General features: G+C 53.5%; 1 protein-coding gene across 1 annotated transcript in view; it reads right to left on the minus strand.

The window, feature by feature from the left end:
- SH3BP5 (SH3 domain binding protein 5) overlaps positions 1-23508 on the minus strand; it is a 77629-nt gene that overhangs the window by 21354 nt on the left and 32767 nt on the right. Inside the window, exon 3 of the mRNA XM_056129852.1 lies at positions 19725-19853. Within this exon, the coding sequence (XP_055985827.1) occupies positions 19725-19853 (129 nt within the window). The remainder of the gene's footprint in view (positions 1-19724; positions 19854-23508) is intronic.

Consider the following 23508-nt stretch of genomic DNA (forward strand, 5'->3'; position numbering starts at 1 on the left):
GGGCAGATGGCAGCAATCATCGGGGCAAAATGTGACCCGGCCTCTGCTTCCATTCAGTGCCTTATGGCAACTCTCAGAAACACATGATGGGGCTGGAGCAATAGCACAACAGGTAGGATGTTTGCCTTGCACGCAGCCAACCTGGGTTCAATTCCCAGCATCCCATATGGCTTATGGAACCCTGAGCACCACCAGGAGTAATTCTTGAGTGCATGAGCCAGAAGTAACTGCTGTGCATTGCCGGGTGTGACCCAAAAAGCAAAAAAACAAACAAAAACAAAAACAAAAAAGCCACATGATGTCAGGGGATTAGAGAGACCACATAGCAGATAGGACGCTTGTATTGCACAGAGCCTACCCAGGCTCCGTCCTCTGTACCACGTATGGTCCCCTGAGCCCCACCAGGAGTGATCTCTGAACACAGCCGGAGTCAGCACTGGGTACCACCAGGTTGGCCCTCAAACAGCAAGCAAAAATGAAACATTTTCAAAACCACTGGGGGAAAGGAGAAAGAGGCCAGGATCCTAGAGGACAAGGAGAGGACTATACTGGGCCGCATGGACAGCTCAAAAAGCCGAGTGCCAAAATAAGAAGCCCGGGGTTTGATTCCCAGCACTACGTGGTCCCCCCGGACTGCTGGAAGCAACCTCCAAACAGAGCCAGGAACAGCTCCCTGCGCACTCCTGACTAAGGACAACACACACAGAAAAGAGAACTACTAGTCATGGTGTTGCTGAGTGTGAGAGCGTGAGCTTCCTAAAGCTCTTTCCTGTTATAGTGCAAACTGGGGCAGGGGCTGGAGGTGCAGGACTGGGGCTAAGGTGCATGCCTGGCAGGCCGACACCCCCAACTCCAGCCCCAGTACCAGGCAGGACCCACGCATCTCTGGGCCTAGCCCTGAAAGGCACCAAAGCCCTCCCTCCTGCTGGGGAGGCCCCACAGGAGTCCCCAGCACCGTAGGGTCAAGCAACACCATGTCCTCAGGCCCTCATACTGAACACCAGGAGGGACCCTTAGGCCTCCTGAGCACTGATTGGGAGCCCTCCCTCTCTCCCCCTCTCCCCCAACAAAGAACATGTTTGCAAGTTCAATGCTTCTGAGAGAAGTTATCTGTGAATTGTTGTAAGAACAAACCGGATTGGCAGGAAACAGCCATGGCTGGTGCCATGGCCTCAAGTCCCGTGCTTCCTCGGGGCCATGCTCACTGAGCTTTCTTTCCCTCTCCTTCCCCCAAGACTGGAACTATTCCACAACAGGAAGTCATACAGAAATGGCTTTCAGCACCCAAGAAGCTCCCTGGTCATCACTTCTGCTATTTTTCTATCTCATAATCACGAAACTCAAGAAGTGCTGACTCGCTCAAAAGCTCGGAAACCCGAAGATATGTGGCAAAGGTTGACCTCAAGAAAGGCGAAAGTTACGCTCCCCCGCCCCAATACACAGAACTAAAGCAGAGGCAAGATGGAGGCAGGAGAGTGAGCCAGGCTGCTAACCTCAACGAGACCATCCTTGCAGACAAGGAAGGGGGTTCCCATCCCTCCCGCCAGCGTGCCCACGTGGCATATAAACATGCTCACACGGGTGCCTGATTCCTTGCATCTCTGGTCGCTGCACTAACAGTGTCCCCCTGGGTCACACAACACCGAAGGAAAACGTAACTATGAAATTTTGGAAAGAAATGACCATTTCTGGGGCTGGAGCGATAGCACAGCGGGTAAGGCGTTTGCCTTGCACACGGCTGACCCGGGTTCGATTCCCAGCATCCCATATGGTCCCCCGAGCACTTCGAGGAGTAATTCCTGAGTTCAGAGCCAGGAGTAACCCTTGAGCATTGCTGGGTATGACTCAAAAAGAAAAAAAAAATGACCATTTCTGTTGGTATAGTCAGTCCGCTGGGACACCCAAGCATGAGCCACTGGTGGTACATGTTCAATCAGATGCACCAGAAAGGCAAACTCTCAGCCACTAAGACCCAAACTGGGTGGGGGGGAGGATGGGAGAAACCAGACTTTGGTGAAAACTTAATACCGTCTGCTCCAGTCTCTGCCGAAGGGGGCAACCCTGTCCCAGGAGGGGTGCAGGAAGAATCCACGCTGAGTGGGAGAACTCTTGGGTGAATCCTAAAGAAGGGATATTTGGAGGGAGGGGCGGGGGGTACTAGGTAAGTCTCTTTTTGAGAAAGGGGTGGTAGGCCACATATGTTCGAGAATGTCTGGTTTAAGCAGATGTCATGGGACAGTAACCCTGAGCTTGCCTGTTGATACAAACACACATTACTTTGGCGATTTTGTTTCTACTGTGAGGACTGGACACTGCCCCCCCAACACACACACACACACACACACACACACACACACACACGGGCCCACTGGTGGCCAGCTGGCAGGAAGCACTCATCTCTAATCTCATCTCTTCCGCTCTGACTACAAGCCCTCGGCCCTGCTGTCCCTGGCAGAGCCAGGAGTAAAAAATACACCCACTTAGGGAGGAGATGCGCTTTATCACCACGGAGGATCGACCACACCATCTGCACCTGGGAAAGCGGGGCCACCCCCGCCCCCACCCCTCACCCCCACTCCTACCGACCACCCTGAGGGAGGGCCCGTGTCTATGGCCTTACACCCAAAGAGATGGTGACAAGGGACTGGCCCAGGCCCCAGGGAAGAGAGAAGTGTCAGCCCAGGGCTCATGATCCCCCAGGAGGGACCCCACACACCAGGTGCCAAGCCACCCCACTTCTCTGGTGGCCTACTTCCAGGTCTGAGACACGCTATGGGAGAACCCACACAGCTTGCACAGCCCAGCAAATGTGCCCTCTGCAGAGGGCGTGACCGGCCGAGCCCCTCCCAGCCCAGCTCTGGGCCAAGAAGGAAAATATGGGTGCTAAGGAGACGGGTACAGTGCCCATTTGCGGCCATGGTTCTTATCTGGATCATCTTAGGTGCTTTCTGACAGCTCTCACGGCCAATTTAGACGCCACGTGTTTCAAGGTGAATTTCAAACAAGTACACTGAGGATATACACTGGTAATCTTCTGGCTGTACTTCTTCCACACTCCCACCCCCCCAACAATCCTTGGGGTCACCGCACAGGTTCTCATTTCCCATCCACCCCTGAGACCCAGCCACTCCCAGACTTTCAACACTCTTTGCCCTGCCAGCACTCCCTCCTTGCTGCCTAGGGAACTCCTATTCATCCTTCAACACCCATCTCAAAGACCCCAAACTTCTGTGAATTTCTTTTCTACATGTGGGAACTCACTGTATTGACGGCATCTTTATTCTTGTAACATGTTATAGGAGAAAAACAAAAAGAGCTGCCATCCCTTAGCCTTGTAGTCAAGTATCTCCCCCACCCCCCCACCCCCTCTGAACTCCGGTCAAGCTTCCCTTCTCCAGGACGCGACAGAGTCCACTTAAAGACCCTTCTGTACCACCCCACTGCCTTCCTGCATGTGAGTGCTGGCAGAATGCCAAAAGCCCCTGGCGGGCAGGACACGTGCTCTGGACGTCCTCTTCCATAGGGCCCAGACTCCATCCTGATCCTCTTTCCCAGGATTGGTGACAGCCCCGTCCCCAGCCCCTGGAGAACACCTTATTGCTGAGGCTCTGACACAGCAAAACTAATAGTCTGAAGCTGGCCAACCCTTAAGTCACCTGCACACCCTCTCATCCCACATAATGACCCCCAACTCCTTTCAGACATGGCTTCGGTGGATAAGAAACAGTCTGAGTTGACCAACGCCATGTATTACTGAGCGCGCGGCTGGGGGGCTCAATCTCTGGGCAGGCCAGCATGTCCGACCCACCACCTGCCTGCTCAACGGGACCTACCACGGGACAAAAAGCTAAACCAGCACCAAACTCTGCCCATCTGGAGGCTGTTTACTCGCGGAAGGAGGATAGAGGGACAAAGGTTCAGTTCTAAACTAACACAACCCTGGTAGGTGAGGCCAGCCTGGGGAGTCGAGCTATAGTCAGTACAGCCGTGGAAGGGCTGAAAACGTCCTGTTCTCCTAATGTGAAAAATAGTTTTAACTTTCTCCCTCTTTTGTTGATTCATCGTCATTTACAGTATCCTGTGATTTTCAGGGGTACGGCTGAACACCTCTGAGTGTGAAAGCCTCACCACACCCACCACTGAGATTCCAGCACCCTCCCGCCACCTAAGAGATGCCCCCTTCCTTCCAGTACCCTTGAGAGTTTTCAGAGTCGGGAGTTCATTTCAGTTACCGCCACTCTTGACTTCAGTGAGTTACATTCCACAGCTGAGCGAAACCTCATAATTGTTGCTCACTCCCTTCCCCAAGCACAATTACCTCACTATTACCTTCTATCCACTTTAGCCCCAGAGGCATGATTTCCACTGTTAAATGGTAGAGGAGTGTCCCCGCGAACACACAGAACACAGATCTCTGTACCAGGGGAAAACACTACATATGGCTCTGTGTAGGGAGGCATGAGCCAGAAGAGCACACTGGTCTCTTAACAGCAGAAACAAATGTTTTTAATGTTTTCATTTTAATGTTTTTTGTTTGTGGGTTTTTTTCCTTTTTGGGTCACACCCAGCAATGCACAGGGGTTACTCCTGGCTCTGCACTCAGGAATTACTCTTGCCGGTGCTCAGGGGACCATATGGGATGCTGGGAGTCAAACCCGGGTTGACCGCGTGCAAGGCAAACGCCCTACTCACTGTACTATCGCTCCAGCCCCCACACAGGGCATCTTATCACTGCACACGAGATACTAACATGGTCTCAATCAGTTACATCTCAAAAAGAAAAAAAAATTTTTTTTAAAGTATGAATGGGTTCAAAAGTCATTCACATTTCCAGTGCCCCAGAGACCAGAAGATTCTCAAAGGAAATAATGAGTCTTGGTCAAAGGCTCCTTCCTTGCAAGCTGAAGTTTCAAAGCTGTTCCTTTGGACGGTCTCCTCCCAGGGCTCATGACCCTCCACCACCTCCCAGTGACCAGGTCACTCCCAAAGGGCCACCATCAACAGAAGCGCAGCCCTTTTGAAACAAAGTGACTCCAAGGAACATCAAAACTCAGGGCTGGAGAGATAGTACAGCGGGGAGAGGGCACTTGCCTTGCTCAAGGCCAGTTCCATCCCTGTCACCCTATAGGGTTCCCTGGGCACTGCCAGGAGTGATCTCTGGGTACAGTCAGGGAGAAGCCTGACTGAGTACTGTCAGGTGTAGCTCAAAAAACAAACACACAAATAAGCAAAAGAAAGAACATACACACACACACAAAAAAAACACTCAGCAACTTGGTAGTGGAAGGTTAGGGAAGCTTTGCAGCTTTCTGCTTTTGCCAGGAAGCCTTCAGCAGACCCTCTGCTATGAGAACACCTTTCTTTTCCTCAGAATAATGCAGAAACCACACACACACACACACACACACACACACACACACACACACACACACCCTAGGGAGCTGGGAGACTGCTCAGAGCAGAGACTGAGTCACCAAATTTCATTTCTCAAAGCAGCCCATTCCCTGTAGATGCTGAAGAGATATTTATTTAATTAAAGTATTAAACTAGATACTAGTGATAAGCTGCCGACAACTCCCCAGCGGTCAATCATCTTAATGGACCTCGTGAGTCCTTTCCTCCTCCTGTGGTTCCCACAATCCGATAAATGTCTCCCTGGGCACATTAATCCTGAGAAATGCCCATTTATGCGATGTGAAAACTCCCCTGAATAATGGCCTAATTGCATCCCCTAAATCATGGCGCATGAATGTCATTCCCTGGGACTGGAATCATCCTGCTCCCACGCTACCTCGCCTCCTGCAAGCAGAATGAGCACCAAGCAGGTCCCGGTGGGGCTTGGGGACAGTCCCCTCCCGGTAAAACTTTACCCTCCCTGGATATGTGGTGGACCAAGTCTCCCGCTGTGATTTCTGCAGCTCACCAGGGGCTAAGATCAGGTAAGTGAGTGGGCACTGGGCAAGCCTGCCCTACCAAAAAAAAAAAAAAATCACACAGATGTGCAGGCAAGTGGATGTGTTGCTCAGTGGTAGAGCACTTGTCTTGCACATTCAATTTCCCAAACTGTTGAAGCAGAGAAAACAAATATAAAAATGAAATAAACTGAGCTGGAGCGATAGCACAGCGGGTAGGGCATTTGCCTTGCACACGGCCAACCCGGGTTCAATCTCCAGCAAGCCATATGGTCCCCCAAGCACTGCCAGGAGTGATTCCTGAGGGCAGAGCCAGGAGTAACCTCTGAGCATTGCCGGGTGTGACCCAAAAAAGAAAAAAAAATAAATAAACACACAGATGGGCATGATTCTTGGACCTCACAGTTGCAGAGGTCCTCTTGACAAAGCCGGTGCTCCTTCCAGAGGCCAGCAAATGTTCTAGTGGCCGGAAGCTGTTATCCTATTCCCAGCCTGGGGACCTCAGTTGCCCCTGTCCCATTTCTCCAGGTCACAGGCTTCCCTGGCCTCTTGGCACTTGAGCTGCCGGCCACGAAGCCAAAGGAGCGGCTGAGTCATTGAAATGTCAAACCTCCTTCCCTCCAGCTCGGCCCTGCCTCTGGGGTAGCCAGACTTGACTCTGTCTTCTCTACTCCCCTCCCCCACCCCAGAAGATCTCTCTGGAAATCAGGGCAACTGAGGAGGAAGATGCAAGCTTAATCCACATGTGAGAACCAACACACACCCCTTTCTGCTTCTCTCAGTGGCTGAAAAAGCACAGGGAGGTGTCATGCACGGGACAGATGTCACTGTGGGTACAGCCAGCAGACCCAAACAGAGTAAAGAGCCCCAAAACCACATGCCCAGGACGCTTGCCACCTCAGGGCATCCCAGGGCTCTGTGTGGGGGCCGGGGTGGGGGGGGAGACAGGATCAGTCTTGTGACAGCGTGAGGGCAGCTGCCAATCTGAGAGAACCAAGGCGGGCACAACCTGCTTCTGCACGGAAGCTGGGTGACACTCAGCAGTCACCCCCTTCTTCCCAGCTGCATTGCCCAGGAAAACCAGTCTGAGGGCCCCTGCATGCCTCCCAGCTCTAAAAGAAAGCGTTAGTCAGTGGGAGAAAGGGGGCGCTGCTCCCTCTACTGACCCCTGTCACCCATATGGATGCCACACAGGGGCTCGGGTGGCTGGCACCAAATCCTGGCAGCCACTACCCAGCTAAGTGCCCCGGCACCCTGGCTTTGAGTTCTCTGTGCCCCAGTTTCTCCAGCTGCCTTATGGAGGTAACATCAGATGCTCTTTGTGGGGCTGCTGAGGAAACTGAATGTGTTGGCGCAGAGAAGAACTCAGACTGGCACCAGACTAACACGTCTCACGTGAGTCACACATGAAGCATCACTTTGGACTCCTTTTCTTTTCTTCTTCTTTTTTTTTGTTTTTTAATTTTTATTAGTGAAACACCATGAGGTACAGTTGTAGACTTACAAATTTTTGTGCTTGGTTTTCGATTACACAATGATAAAATACCCATCCCTCCAGCAGTGCCCATTTTCCATCACCATGGATCCCAGTATCCCTCCCACCCCATCCCCCCCATCCCACCCTGCCTCTGTGGCAGGGAATTCCCTTTTGTTCTCTCTCTCCTTTTCTTTTAAACACTATTTAAACACTGTCCACTCACTATTGTTCCACCCCTGCAGTTTTTTTTTTGTTTATGTTGGCTTTTTGGGGTCATACCTGGTGATGCTCAGGACTGATTTATGGCTTTGCACTCAGGGATTACTCCTGGCAGTGCTCGGGAGACCATATGGCATGCCCGGGATCGAACCTGGGTTGGTCGCATGCAAGGCAAATGCCCTACCCACTGTACTATCACTCTGGGGGCTCCCTGCTATTTTTTTCCGCCATAATCTTAGTTATGCCGCCGTGTTTGGTTTACTTTTGGACCTTGGGCTCTAATCCAACCCAGGGCCTCATAAACATGCAGAGCAGAATTCTCTCACCAAGCTATGACCTTAGCTCACGGATATTCAGCCCTTTGGCATGAACAACCTTTAAGGGGAAGTTTGGAGTTGTTTATAAGGCAGGCACGCAGGCTCAAGGGTGTTTTCAGAGGAAGACAGCCAGAACTTTCACCAAGTCCTCAATGGGAGTGTCACACCCAACTGTGCTCCTGGGTCTGTGCTCAGGAGTTGCTCCTGGCGGTGCTCAGGGGATGGAACCCAGATTGGCCACAGGCCCCTCACCCACTGTACTATTCACCCACAACTGAAGCGAGCTGAGCAAAGCACCGGAAGTTCCTCTGATCTGCGCTTCGCTTTCAGTCAGGCCCAAGTACCAAACGTGCACGGTGGGTGACTCCTGGCAGTGGCTGAAGGCTCACTCCCTGAACTGTCCCAAGTGAGCCTCGGCCAGGCGTGGCTCAGAAGGTGGAGGGCAGAAGCCGTTTCCTTGTACCCCGAGTGGCCCACGACTCCTGCTGGGTGAGCACCCTGGAGCTGGCCATCCCAGAGGAGGCGGAAGACCTGAATACACCCTGGGGTGCACACTGACGGACTCAGAGACTGCGTGGTATATGTGGCTTCTGCGGGAACGGGGGGTGGGGGTGGGGGTGGGGGGACAGAGCCCGGGTGGGCACTGCAGAACCTGGAGGATGTGAACGTGGCCAGCCATGAGCTGCCTTGGCCTCGTCTCAGTCAGCTCCGGGCTGCAGACACGAAGAAGGCCACCTAATGAGAAGCTTACCCCTTGGTAAGAATGGAGCCCCCTTGGTAACTGGCCCGTGACAACTGCGTGTGGACATGACCCGACCCAGAAGCAGATTAGCGGGAGCACCAAGTTTATTTCTGCCTGCGGACCCGAGCTGGCTCATGTGAAAATGGGTCGAGCCCCAAATGCAGTTTCCACAGAGCTTGAACAGTGCAACGCAGGTTGCCCCCCCTGCTGCCCTGGGCCTGAAGGATTTTGTCCAGAAGGATTTTGATGGTAACCCCACCATTTCCCACCTCTGCAAATACAAACACAGAGCTCCTGGTCAAATGTGAATAAATACTTTTTTTCATTAAGCATGTCCCAAATATTGCACAGGATGCTGGGGGATAAAAATAAAATCTTAAAACACAAATGTAGGGGCTGGAGTGATAGCACAGCAGGTAAGGAGTTTGCATTGCACACGGTCTGACCCGGCTTCAATTTCCAGCATCCCATATGGTCCCCCAAGCATGGCTAGGAGTAATTCCTGAGTGCATGAGCCAGGAGTAATCCCCGTGCATCGCCAGGTGTGACCCAAAAAGCAAAACAAACAAACAAAGTATTTCCAGGTGTCCAGCATTCAATCTACCAACCTAACTTGGACAGAGATGCCACCAAACCATCAAGCCCCCGGAAATACAACCACCTGCACACCTAGGATTCCCCACTTGCTGGGGGCTGTGTTTCCTCCATGGCCCTGTCCAGAGGCCTAGCTGTAGACCCAATCCCTGGAGGTTCCACAATTTGAGAGGATCCCAAATCGTGGAACATTTTCAGGCACCCCTTGCTTGAACATCAGAGACCTTGCATCTCTTACCACCAGTCATTGAGTCCCACAATTTTATCTTTTTTTTCCTGAGGGACAGGGGGCAGGGGACACAACTGGGGCACTCAGGGGCTCCTCTGGCAGTGCTCACGGCACCACGTGGTGCTTGGGATCAAACCTGGGGTTCCCACATGCAAAGTCTGTGCTCAGTCCTTTGCACCATTTCCCCAGCACCAGAACAGGTTTGCTGAGAAAGGAAGAGGTGGGGGGTGGGGGCACTTGGAAGTCACACTGGGGGAAGGAAAAGAGAAAAGGGTGGGCAGGGGGGAGGACAGTGATGTCACCACTGGGTCAGGGACTAAGCAGCATGGAAAGAATGCTGTCTGTGTCGACAGGACGATGCAAAAGCGCTCCCCACAACACTCTGATGTTCCTCAGCGGAGTCCTTCACCCACCTCTGGGGATGGCGAGGGGTGCTAACCCTTGTCTGAGCCCGAAGATTCTGTATCCATGCGTGAGGTTCCTCTGTGGGGGATGAGCTGAAGGAGCCACAAGGAACAGAGAGACACTCATGGAGACTCCGGGCCCCTCACCTCCCCTCCACCCCCAACAGAGACAGCATGCGTGAGTCAGCACTGGGCCACAGGCCACCTGCCCAGAGGCGCCACTAGGATCTGGTCAGCCCTCCTGAGGAGCAAAGGGACCAGGAAACTGTCCCTGACAAAGCCATACCTATAGACCAGGCTGCAGAGGAACCGCTCCCACTGACTGTTCAGCCAGCCTGAGGTCCAGGCTGGCCTTCCCCAGCTGGTGATGAATGATAGTGAAAGGCAGAGACAGCGGGGGAGGAGGATCCGGGCACCAGTGAGGGTCTGGCGACACCGGACCCCCAAGCAGGCAGGAGCTGTGGCTGGCTCTCTTCCCTTTCCTCCCCTTCCATCTCCAGCCAAGAGCCCAGCTCCCAAATGTAGCTGCAGGTCTGGGGAGACAGTGCCGGGGGGGACTTTGCAGAAAGGAGCCCCAGGATTGACTACCCAGTACATGCTCTCCGCCCCCCGCCGCCCCCCGCCCCGGGAGTCCCTACTAGAAGAGGCTCCTGGGCAGCGAATGCGGCCGACGCAACCACAAGGGTATAAATCCCAAAGGCACAGTTCTTCCCCTGAAATCTCCACCTCGGAACTGCAGCGCAGAAGCAGAGGCCTCCAGGCACGGGAGGGTTAACAGTCCACCTCCATTTCGGCCGTTAATCCCAGGAACTCTGCTCCGGAGACAGGTGCCCTGGCCCTGGGCCCCACAGATGACGGCTGTTCCCAGCAAATGGCCTGACCCCAGGGCCCAGGGACACACGTCACTGACCTCGACCTCCTCACCCAAGTCCCAGAAGGCCCAAGAACAGGGTCAGGAGAAGCCGCAACAAAGGACCCCGGGAAGGAAACGCAGAAGAGTGTGCAGAATTGCACCCCCTCCTCCTGGAGCCCCCTCCCCTTAAGTCAACTGCTTCTCTAAGCTCTTCACTGCCCCCCACTGCGGGTCCAGGCAAGAGCATGTGTGGAAGAGACACCCTTCCCGCGCACCCCTACCCCCAGCACGGCCTGTGTACATGGAGCTTGTGCAACTCGATCCCACAAACCCTGGTTCCTCTTCTGCAGCATCCCAAGGAATGTTGGGTCCCCCAAGCACTGCCAGGGACTATCCCTGAGCACAGAGCCAAGAAGAACCCCCAGCACTGCTGAGGGGCAGGGGAGGGAGGGTGCCAACAAAACCAACCCATGTGAAACAGAGAAAAATCTCCCTCTTCCACCTCCCTCGGGCTGACTCTCAGTTCTCCACAGTCACCTCCCGACTCTCCAACCTGCTCCCCTTCCTCACTGATGTCCTGCCAGAGACAGCAATCACCTGGCTGACATTCAGGAAGCCCAAGGATCAGCCCACAAGCGTGGGCCCATGCTCAAGTCAAGTATCCCCGCAGAAGGGCAGAGGGGGAAAGATGGCAAAACTGGGGGATTTGATGGTTTTTTGGGGGGGTCAAATGCATAACAGAGAACATGATTAGGAAAAAATGGGAGGTGCAGGGGAGTTCTGGGGATTTGGCTCAGCATAAAGCATTAAAGCACTGGGTTCAAATTTCACCATAACACACCCCCACACACGAGAAACCAAAACATAAGAACATCTGAGCATGAGTTTGAAATTTAAAGAAATCTGAGTCACATCACCCAAAACCAAGGAACCGTTTGACCCATCTTGTTCAATATAGACTGAGTGGTGCATATGATTCATTGTAAAGCAATACATATTGAATAAAGTGACTTTCTTGGTGCCGTGGCACTGTAGGGTCCCCTAAGCACTGCTGGGAGCAGCCCTTGAGCACAGAGTCAGGAGGAGCCCCTGAGCACCGTGGGTGTGGCCCGAAGAACAAATCAATCAACAGAAATAGGAAACAAGGTTATTATTCGTGGATCGGAGGCTGGAACTGTGCCCACCCCACCCCAGCTCTCAGGAACCTGGCCCTCTATTCCTCCTGGAGATCAGACCTCGGTGGACCTCCCCAGTGACTCAAGGGGGGCAGGACTGAGTGCAGAAACATCATATGCAAGGACAATGGGCTGCAACGACTCACGCCAGACAGGGAGGCTGGAGCCAGCTGGCACAGTCTATACTCCACAGGAGCTTCACGTCAAGGTTTACCTCTGCGCACCCGTCTGCTGCCTGACCTGGACCCTCCCAGAGTCCCACACCACATCTCAAGGGGGATGGGAACAAACAGGCCCTAAGTCTGGTGAGTAACCAAGAGTCCCCTTCTGTCCAAAGTATCCCACCCATGAAAGCGCCATAAGACGAAGAGGGGGGGAGGCAGGGGGATGTAGGGGTGTCTCTGTTCCGTTCTGTGGAGGGAAGAAGGGTGACTGACACTCAGCCTGAACCCAGCACTCACCCTGTGGAATGGAAGAAGAAAACAAACCAGAAGGAAAAAGATTCCAGACCAAGCCTCAAGCACTTACCCCTGGATGAACTCTGACCCAGGCCCTCATTCTCCACTTAGCAAATGCCTCCACAACCACCACCCAAAGCAAATCCACAGTGAGATGGTCCTAGAAACAGACCGTCTGCTCCTCTATGGCGAATGTAAGAATTCAGGGGGGATTATTGGGGCCAGAGCAATAGCACAGCAGGTAAGGCACTTGCCCTGTATGTGGTTGATCCGGGTTCGATCCCTGACATCCCATATCACCCCCACCCCAATCCAAGCACCACCAGGAATGATTCCTGAGTGCAGAGCCAGGAGTGCCTCGAGCATGGCTGGGTGTGCCCCCCAAAAAACCGAAGATAATAAAAATAAAACCAGAATCTAGGAGGATTATTTCAGATACTTGCTCTGTCTGCTTCATCACATGGAACCACAATTCCCCATCCAAGACCCTCGCCACGTGACCTGGTCAGCCGTAGTCAGTGGTCCCTTCCTCCTGGTCTTTGATTCTCCGGCAGCTTCCCATATGGTCCCGTGAGCACTGCCAGGAGCAATTCCTGAGCACAGAGCCAGGAATAACCCCTGAGCACCATCAGGTATGACCAAAAAAATAAAAAATGGGGGAGCACTAATGCACAGCAGTAGGGCATTTGCCTTGCATGTGGCAGACCCGACCAACCCAGGTTCAATTCCTCCGCCCCTCTCAGGGAGCCCGGGAAGCTACCCAGAATATCTCGCCCGCACGGCAAAGCCTGGCAAACTACCCATGATGTATTCGATATGCCAAACACAGTAACAACAAGTCTCACAATGGAGACGTTACTGGGCCCACTCAAGCAAACTGATGAACAATGGGAGGACAGCGGACAGTGGATAAGGAATGGCAAAAAAGGGGGTGGGGAGGCTCTATTATTTTGCAGGTGCTTTGCAAATGGAATTTATTTTTCCACCTCCTGGCCGTGCGCTGGCTAGGTGACTTGCTCACTGACACGGGGATAGCCAGCGCAGGCTCGAAAAGAACTTTCTTTTTCCTATTCCTGGAATCCCCACGCCCTGTGAAGAAGCCCACACAAGCCCAGCAGGTGAGAAATCTGTGGCCGGGCCATGCTGACGCTCTCCTGACAACCGGCCAAATACTTGACAGGTAGAGTCATCCTGGATCGGCCAGCCACCAATAATTGTATATGCATAAGATATGGCAGCCCAAGCCCAGCCTGAGATCAGAGTGAGGAGCTGGATGAGGGCCCACAGCCACTGGGTTCCAGGTAGTTGAAGATACTGCGATATAATTTCCTAAGTGAAGAAAACTGAGGCATAGACTGGGGGAAAAGTCAGGCAGCATAGCCCAGCTCGGCCACAGTCCTCCAGCGAAGTCCCCATGCTCTGCTGAGTCAAACGGTTCCCCACTCACTGCCCCCACTCCCTGCTTCCTCCAGGACAGTCACAGCAAAAGAACACGGGCTTGGGGCCAGAGCAATAGCACAGCAGGGAGGGTGTTTGCCATGTACATGGCCGACCAGGGTTTGATTCCAAGCATCCCATATGGTCCCTCGAGCACTTCCAGGAGTAATTCCTGAGTGCAGAGCCAGGAGTAACCCCTGAGCATCACTGGGTATGACCCAAGGAAAAAAAGGACACAGGCTTCCACAGCCCTGTCCACCCGGAACAGGCAGCTCAGAGGACTGAGTCAAACCCTCAGCACATCACATGCAGGCAGTCCGTCAGCTCCACCAAGTTCTCTGAGCCATTCCAGTCATGGACACAAACGGGAGCTGCCCACGCATCTGGGGAAGGAGAGGGAGGGCCAGAGAGAACGTGTCACAGTCAAGTCATGGAACAGTTCTTAGCCCAGAAAGAAGAAATCCTACACCAGGCCCATACCCAGAGGAGCCTCGCACACAGGCGGCTCAGGGAAGCAGCCCAACACCAACACAGGGAAGAGTGGGAAATTGCTCTCCCCAGGCTACGGAATAGGGGGGGCCACAAGGGCAGACTGGGGAGCAAGTGTGAGCAGAGCAGTGGGGTGGAGCAGCAAAACCTCACGTCTGTGGTCAATGCTCAGAATCACCCACTCGACATTAGTGGAGACAGTGGCTTTCTGTCTCATGCAGCTGATCGCCGTTTGATACATACATACACACACGCACACACACGCACATAGTTTTGGGGTCACATCTGACCGTGCTCAGGGTGGGTTCCTGACACTCCACTTAGGGATCACTCTTGATAGGTCTCTGGGGACCCTATGTGGTGCCAGGGACTGAATCTAGGTTGCCAGGATATGTGCCTTATATGCTGTACTGTACGGGTAGGGCATTTGCCTTGCACGTGGCCGACCTGGTCAGCCCAGGTTCGATTCCACCGCCCCTCTCGGAGAGCCCGGCAAGCTACCGAGAGTATTTCGCCCGCACAGCAAAGCCTGGCAAGCTACCCGTGACGTATTCGATATGCCAAACACAGTAACAACAAGTCTCACAATGGAGACATTACTGGGCCCTCTCGAGCAAATCGATGAACAACGGGAGGACAGTGCTACCTCTAGCCCTGCCATTTGATAAAAAAAGAAAATAATGACAAGGGCTAGGACTGGCTGTGATAAAACAAGAGACTTGGAGTTTCCGGTTAGATCTTGGGGAGCAAAGCAAGAGATACCGTCCCCACATACGCACACCCACACAGACCTACACACGAGTCACACAGATCTGTCCCCCGGTCAGTATCCTCTGCCATATGTGGATAAATAGGTATGTCAAAGAGGGCCTCAGAATAAGCTGACTCAAGTACAAAAGCCTGAATCAATCAGAGATGGCTCCCCACACTCAATCAGCCATGAGACAAAGTTAAAAAGCAAGCTCCATTCTACCCACTCTTGACAAAATTTGAATGGGGTTTTCCAGCTTCAGGACTGGATGTCACTCCTCCATAGGAAAAAAATGAGATGACCATCAGGAACATTATTTCACACCCATTTCTGATGGGTTGGAGTGATAGCATAGCGGTAGGGCGTTTGCCTTGCATGCAGCCAGCCCGGCCGACCCAAGTTTGATTCCTCCGCCTCTCTCGGAGAGCCTGGCAAGCTATTGAGAGTATCTCATCTGCACAGCAAAGCCTGGCAAGCTACCCATGACATATTTGATATGTCAAACACAGTAACAACAAGTCTCACAATGAAGACATTACTGGTGCGCACTCAAGCAAATCGATGAACAACGGGAGGACAGTGGAGTGCTACATTTCTGATGGGCAGCTACGACTTCTACTGGTCCCACGACTTTACAATCTTGTCATCTCAGTGGAAGGTTATGCTCTGGGTGAGGCTTCCCACTCTGAATCTGGCTACACTGTCTGGCTCCTGGAGGCATGGACATGGCATCAGACAGTGATCAGGTCAGCACAAAGGAGGCAACTCTTAGTTCAAAACACAGGAGCCAAATAGAACTTCCACTGGACCCAGGACCCCACTTCTTGGCATCCACCCCCCACCCCGCAAAGCACCAGAACATCCAAAAAGATGCACACCTGTGTCCGCTGCAATGCCCAGTACAATACCCAGAAACAGAAAACAAACAACCCAAACATCAACACAGATCAACAGACAGAGAAGCCGAGTCTCTAACATGAAATCATGCAGTTTGCTGCAACTGGGGTGGAACTGGAGGGCATCGTGTGAAATAAATCAGAAGGAAAAATGCTCTTACTCATCTGTGCTAGAGAGAGAAATAAAATAAAGGAATAGATAGTTCTGAATGACAATAACTCTTGGCTTATAAGAGTTAAATAAGCCGAATCAGGGGGCAGAGGGCAGGGGGAGAGGATACAGTGGACCAGAATATTAGAAAATCAGTGGAAGGTCTTCAGCACTTTGCCAGTGACAAAGAGTAAAGATCATAAAGGCTGGGGCCACAGCAATAGTAAAGCAGGCAGGGCACTTGCCTTGCATGTGACTGACCCTTATCAATCCCCGGAGCCCCACAGGGTCTCCCAAGACTGCCAAAACTGATCCCGGAGTGTAGAGCCAAGAATAACCCTTGAGTACTGTACAGTATAGCAAACACACACACAATAATCGTAAATGCTAATACTGTTGTAAACATGTACCTGAACTATATCTTAACTTTAGTAAATAAAAACCAATAAATAATATGAGATTAATACCCAAGAATAGCTGAAATCAGCACCAGGAGGATTACTCCATAACTTAGAGGCCAGCCGGGTATCCTAGAGGAAAGGGCAGTTCAGATAGAGAAGGGAGCACCAAATAAAGGATGTTTGGAGGATCCTCCCAGGAGGGGAGATGCATGTCGAAAGTAGACTATGGACTGAACATGTTTGCCACTCAATGCCTCTTTTGCAGACCACAACACCCAAAAGGAGAGAGAGAACACAGGGGATTGCCCTGCCACAGAGGCAGGGGGGATGGGGGGATGGGGGTGGGGGATATTATCCATGGTGGTGGAAAATGGGCACTGGTGGAGGGATGGGTATCTGATCATTGTATAATCGAAACCCAAGCACAAAAAATTGTAAATCTACAACTGTACCTCATGGTGTTTCACTAATAAAAAAAAAAAAACAAGAAATAGACATAGAACACTAACAGAAAGTATACATCCTCCTTTTAAAAAATTTTTGGTCTATTATCTCCATTTCAAGTGACAAAATATTTGGGGATTTTTTTCCCCCTTTTATTTATTTATTTGTTTATTTATTTACTTTTCTTGGTCACACCCAACGATGCACAGGGATTATTCCTGGCTCTGCACTCAGGCTCTGCTCTCCTGACAGTGTTCAGGGGACCATATGGGATGCTGGGACTCGAACCCGGGTCGGCCGCGTGCAAGGCAAACGCCCTACCTGTTGTGCTACGGCTCCAGCCCTGACGAAATGTTTTTAATGAAGCCCCAGCCTAACCTGGTGAGGGCTTCTGCTATCATTACATCTCATTTACTTATATCCGAGCTGGGCCTCCTGAGAAGCCCATCCTGTGTCCGTCCCCGTCCCCTGCCTGTTCCTGTCCCATGGACCAGGAAGCAGCGCCCCACCAACATGTCTCCAGAGATGAGGTTCGGGAGGTATCATGCAGCGACCATCCCTGCTCTGCGTGGCGTGTAAACAGCGAGAGGAAGGGGAGAAGAACAGAGCTGGAAAACAGGAAGCCCCGCCGGGCAGCGGCTGGCACGGTCCCGGCACCCTTCCTCAGGAAGGACAGTGAGACAGAGAGGCCGGTGCACAAACAGGCCTGGCCCTGGCCCTCACCCAGAGGGCCCACCAGGCTCGGGATCAGGCCCAGCACCGCCCTGTGGACATTCCTTCCACTTCCTCCATCGCAGCCCCACCAGGTCTCCTGGGGTGCAGGGAAAGGGCTGGCTCCAAGCCAGCTCCACCCTCCTTCCGGCCCCACCTGCAAGAAGGCAGGATTGGAGGGGCGCATTTGCAGACATGAGGCACACAAGCTTCTCCTAACATGCAAGAGATCTGCTGGCTCAGAGTGAGTCATCGCCCACCGGAGCCTGGACACTATCTGATTAGTCCTGATGACTCAGTAGCCGTCCACAAGACTCGGTAATTGTCATAATCATTGTCCTCCTGATCAGCCTGCTCGCTGGCCGAGAGGGGAGAGGAAGCGGTCATATCACCCACCACCGCTGCCTCGAGTCTCCCAAACCGCTCCTGCCCAGAACTCCCTTCAAAGAGGATGCGGGGCGCAGAAGACAAGGAGTGGAGCGAAATCTGCTGCACAGGTGTTCACACCCCACTTGCGGGCACACCCACACACACTGGATTTGAATGGACCCCCACCCCAAAAAAGCTGGGTTTGCCAGTTGCATTCCCGTGCTTCCGTGGAGCCGGCCACAAGGCAGAAATGAAACTGGGAGCCGGGGGGCAACCAACAGAGAGGAAAAGCTCTGAAGGCCAAGGGAGGGCCTGGAGGAAATCTGTGCCCTGACGGCAGTGCCAACCTCATTACCCGTTCACTGCTCTGTTAATCCGTTTGTTCCGTGTTAGAAGCCCCAGGCATTGCTGGCAGGGTGATGAACCAAACAGACCCAATCCCCTGTCCTTGGGGGTGGGGGGGGATTTCACTGATGTAAACAGTAACAAAGAAGCCAGTGAGGAGCAGGCGAGGAGCACGCTGGCTCGGAGAAGCAGCAAACACAGTCCATACACGGGTCAAAGGGATAGTAACGGAGGCGGGCATGGTACTCGCCTTGCACGAAACAAATGAAATAAAACCACTTGCAGAGGGGGTGAGAGGGCACAGGATTTCTTCTCCCTGGAAATCCAGAAGCCCTGATGGGGTTGCTAGAGGCATCCCTGCAGATAGGGACTGGTTCTGTGCCGCTGGACAGCCCAGCTCGCAGCCCAGAGGAGGGGGAAGGACTCCGGGCAGCCGTTCTTGCCAGGAATAGAAGCCATGCATCTGGCGCGCTGCGGCCTGGGAGCCCAGCTCAGGGGTCAGGCTGGGAAACCCAGGGGCGTAGCCTGGATCCTGGGGACCTGCCAAAGCAGCCCGGGCCACTGTGAGACTAGAAAGAGGTCTACTAACCAAGCGAATATTGTTCGGCTCAAGTCTCTAACCCCAGACGCCCTCACTTCTCAGTTTCCTGGGGTTCACCCCACATCAGCTCCCCAGCTGCACACTTTTTTTTTTACACGAAGACACTGTCTCTTACATGCATCTTCTCCTTCTGTCCCCTGCACTCGCAGAGTCTAGCCCAATGGTGCACACAGGCCTGTGGTGGCACAGATGCTTTGCAGACACACCCACGGGGAGTCCCTGGCCCACACAGCAGGCACCGGAAGTCTTGGGCTCTTTCCTTCCGGTTCTTGCTGGGAAGGGGACAGAAGTGGCACTCTGCATCCCATAAGAAGCCATCAGAGGTGACAGGCTCAGTACGCGGAGCCCCATTCTCCACACAGTCCCAGCCGGGCCAAGGTTCTCCTTGCCTGGTGCCCCGATTCCTCAGCTGCCTCTGGGGGCTCCCGGGACACAGAGCGGAGGTGTCAGGAGAAGCCAATGGCTTAAGTGCTCCCAGCCCAGCTGAGAGGAGGCGCAGGAAGGAGCCAGACAGGCTGTGGTTAGGAGGGGAGGCGGGAGCAGCAGCCCAGCTGCCGGGGGAGGCACCAGGCGGCCCCCATGCACAGACCACCCCCTCCCTTCTGTGCAGTGTCGGAGCAGAAACTGAGGCAGCTGTGGGGACAGGGAAACATGAGGCCCATTTCCCACACAGCTGAGCCCAGGCGCATGCCCCGATGCAGAGGGAGAAGGTCGCCCAGGCAGGGGACCTTGCCGGGGGGGACGCTTACCTGCCGTGCCACCCTTCGTGCCTCCCAGTAGGGCTTCGAGTCCTCCACGGCCTTGCCGATTTTCTTCACCAGTTCATCCAGCTTCAATGTGGCCTCCACCAGCACGGAGCGGAACTTCTGCCGTGCATCCTGCAGTGGGGAAACAGAGGAAGCAAGTGCTCAGGCTCCGGGGAAAGCTACCCCCAGCCCACCTCGGCCACCCAGGGCCACCCAGCAGGGCCTCCGCCCAGCCCGCCAGCTCCGGCCAGAAAACCTCACAGGACGGGTCTCGGGCGGCAGCACCACCAGTGGAACTTTCTGTGATACTCAGGGGTTCTCCTAACTGCTCCATCTGGCACAATGGCCAGGAACCACACAAGGCCACAAGGCACCTGCCACTGGCTGGTGTGATAGTGGAATACATTTCTAAGACACTCGACTTTAAGGAAATATGTGAAAGTGGTATGCGTCTAAAGGCAGGAGCTAACACAGGTGTTAAGGTTCATGCCTTGCATGCAACAGACACTGGTTGAATTCCCAGGGCCACAGTATCCTTTCTGCATTGCTAGGGACAGCCTTGGAGACCCCCAAGCACTGTTTTCAGTCAGTGGCTAGTGATTCAAAGTCTCTGCCTTGGAGGGCCATGTCCACGCCCCCCCCCCCACCTCCACAGCTTCAGTTCAGCATGACGCAGCCCTTCCCTCCAAAGCCCAGGAAGGACCTCGCCAAGGACCCTATCCACGCAGAGTGCCCATTTCCGGTTGGAGACCCTGGGCTGAGCTACAGCGTCTTGTTCCCAAGAGGCAGGCCCCGGGAGCCCATTCCTGAAAGTCAGGGTCAGATATGAAGAATCCGGTGGTCACAGCGCCCAGCAGTGGGGCAGCAACCCAGGAGGCAGGGGCTCATGAAGAGACCTGCCCCGCCCTCCCTCCCCCAAACAATTCCAAAGGGATCTGAACCCACCTGAGACTGGATGTGGCAGGTGCTGGGGGGATGGGAGTGACAGAGCCATGCTCGGCTGGGAGGGAAGTGCAGCCTGTCTACAAGATATGCATGGAAAGGACACAGCTACGTGGGAACAGTCACTAGTATCCTGGGTCTTGCTAAGAATTTGGGGGGGAGAACAAGGAATCGACTTGAGCCCGACCAGCTTAACCAGCAGAGTGAAATCAAGAAACCACACTCAGGACTGAAGCCACAGTACAGTGGGTAGAGCGGTTGGTGCTTGCCTTGCATGCAGCTGACCTGGGTTTGATCCCCAGCATCCCACCAGGAGTGATCCTTGAGCTCAGAAGGAAGACCCGAGCACCACTTGAAGTGGCCCAAACTCCAAAAGTAAGAAACGAGATACCTTGAGGCCTTGGGAAAACAATTTCAAAGAACCAAAGACCTAGAAAGTCAGACCAGAGAGCCAGCCGGGCATCAGTGCCCTCTCCTTTCCCTTCCAGCACTTTGCCGACGCTGCCAACTCTGCAGGCGTGCATGTGCGTGGTGGTCATGCACGCCTGTCTCAGAAACGGGAAGTATACTCAGAAGTAGGAACAACTCACACGCCCAGCCACAGGGCTTCCCCTGAGACCAAATGGCCCCCCATTGGGAAAACCCAGAGGGCCTGCCTCAGGGAGACTGCCTGTGAGATGGTCTAAACACCAAACGGAAGGGTCTCTGGGGCCAACGGGCACCGGGTGGGGTGAAGAAGGCTGTGGGCTCATCTCAAGCCTTGGCTCTGCACACTGGGGTTGTTGGCAAGGCAAGCCAGTCCTCCAGGGGCCAGAGAGATAGGACAGTGGGTAGGACACTTGCCTTGTATGTGGCTGGCCCAGGTTCAATCCCCTTATATGGTCCCCTGAGCACTGCCAGGAATGATTCCCAAGTAGAGAGCCAGGAGTAACCCCTGAGCATCACCAGGTGTGCCCCCCCCCAAACAAACCAACAAAAGACAATACCAGCATTCCAGCCCACAGGACGGGGTCTGTGCCTTCCACTGGGGTCTCTCCACTCCTGAACGCTACTCCATTCTGACACCAACCCCTCCCCCAGTCCCGAATCACTACCATCTCTGCTCTCTCGCCTATGAGCTCACGTCACAGTCGCCTGCTTCAGCTTATGATGAGCAACAAGACTGAGCTTGCTTTCTGGAGCAAGTGCCACAGATGCACAGGCCCACAGGGACCAGCACTGCCCCTCTGAGCTTCTCTCCCACGTGACTTCAGTGAATGTGTATGTGGAAGGGGGGGTGGAGGGGGGGGCGCGGTGCATGTTGCCTAAAGCTGGAAATTGAAAACAGAGAGAGAGAGAAAAAAAAAAGGGATCCTGGCTAAAGCTCTTTTACATAAGCCCATGTCAAATTAACTCTCCAAGAATCACTTTTATTATCTATCATTACTTTGCATCTCACAAAGAGAGGGCAGGATGGAGAATGCAAAATAGAAAACATCTCCCAGGTCTTGGGGTGCTAGCAGGGAGGTGGAGTTAATAGAGATCCCGCAATCCTGCAACTAAACTCCTCAGCTGGAGGGGCTTGACATGATGGATGGAGGACCCACAGCACTGTGTGACTGGTGTTTCGTACATGCACTCACATGCGTGACCAGTTCCTTGACGTCATAGGCCTGGTGGTGGGGCAACCCTGGTGTTTCCCACATCCAGACCACAAGAAAGGTGGAACCAGAAAGACAGTACGGGGACAGGGCAATTTCCTTCCATGTGGCCAACCCTGGTACCCCATAATGGGCACCCAGCCCTGCCAGGAGTGGTCCCTGAGCACAGAGTCAGGAGTAAACCCTGGGAAATACCCGGTGTAACACCCCTCCCACCCCCTGAATAAAAACAAAAAGAAAAAGGACTCAGAGGGCCAGATGGTCAACATGTGACCCACAGAGGTCAAAGCGAGAAATGGGGCCTCAAGCCAGTAGCCAACAAGGTTTACCAGTTCCTTTGGCTTATGTGTTGCTTTCATTTATCAAGAAAATCCTCTTTTAGGTTTTTCTCTGCACCCAAATAATTTCCTCTCCCCCTCCCCCTCCCCTTCTTCTTCTCCCTCTTCCCCACCAGCCCCTGGTGATTCCAGCATGACCAGATCTGCTCTGGGCACTGGTGTCAAGAACCCACTGGCCCCACCTTGAGGGAGAACAAGAGGAAGGACTCAGAGAACACTGGCGACCAGCCACCTGTACAAGGCATTGGAAACGCTCTCATTCAGCAGCTGGCATGGCCACCCGCATGCACGTTAAGTCAGCGCCAGGGCTGCCATCAGAGTTTTACAAACGAAGGCCCAACAGGTCATCTGCCTGAGATCACAGCACCGGGAAACAGCAGAGGCAAGACTCAACTCCAGCAGAAAGGGCAATGGCGTGTGATCAGTGCGAAGACACACACACACACACAGAAAGGCCACCAGAGAGAGTGACCCAAACAGGGTCAGGCTATCAGGCTGAGAACCAGTCAGGGCGCCATGGCTGTGAGGGTGGGGGCGGGAGCTAGGGCACAGGCACTCGAACTTGGCCCTCCCAGGGGAAGACATGGTGGAGTTTGTCCAAGATAAATCTCAACTCTCTTCCCATGCCCCCTTCTGCAGAAATGACGACCTCATGTTCTCCCACTGGTGAGCAGCCCTTCCATGGCCAGGCTAACAAAAACACTGAATTCCCACCACAACATAATTCTGCTGAAAATAAGGGACTGAAGGGTTGGGAGAGAGGGTGGAAGGAGACTCACAACACATCTTCTCGATGGGATGCTGGGAAGTCAGGAAATAGGGAAGATGGTTCAGAGGCCAGAGGAGTATGACCTATGTGCACAAGGA

Source organism: Sorex fumeus, unplaced genomic scaffold (assembly GCF_029834395.1).
Source record: "Sorex fumeus unplaced genomic scaffold, SorFum_2.1 ptg000072l, whole genome shotgun sequence".
Taxonomy (NCBI): Eukaryota; Metazoa; Chordata; class Mammalia; order Eulipotyphla; family Soricidae; genus Sorex; species Sorex fumeus.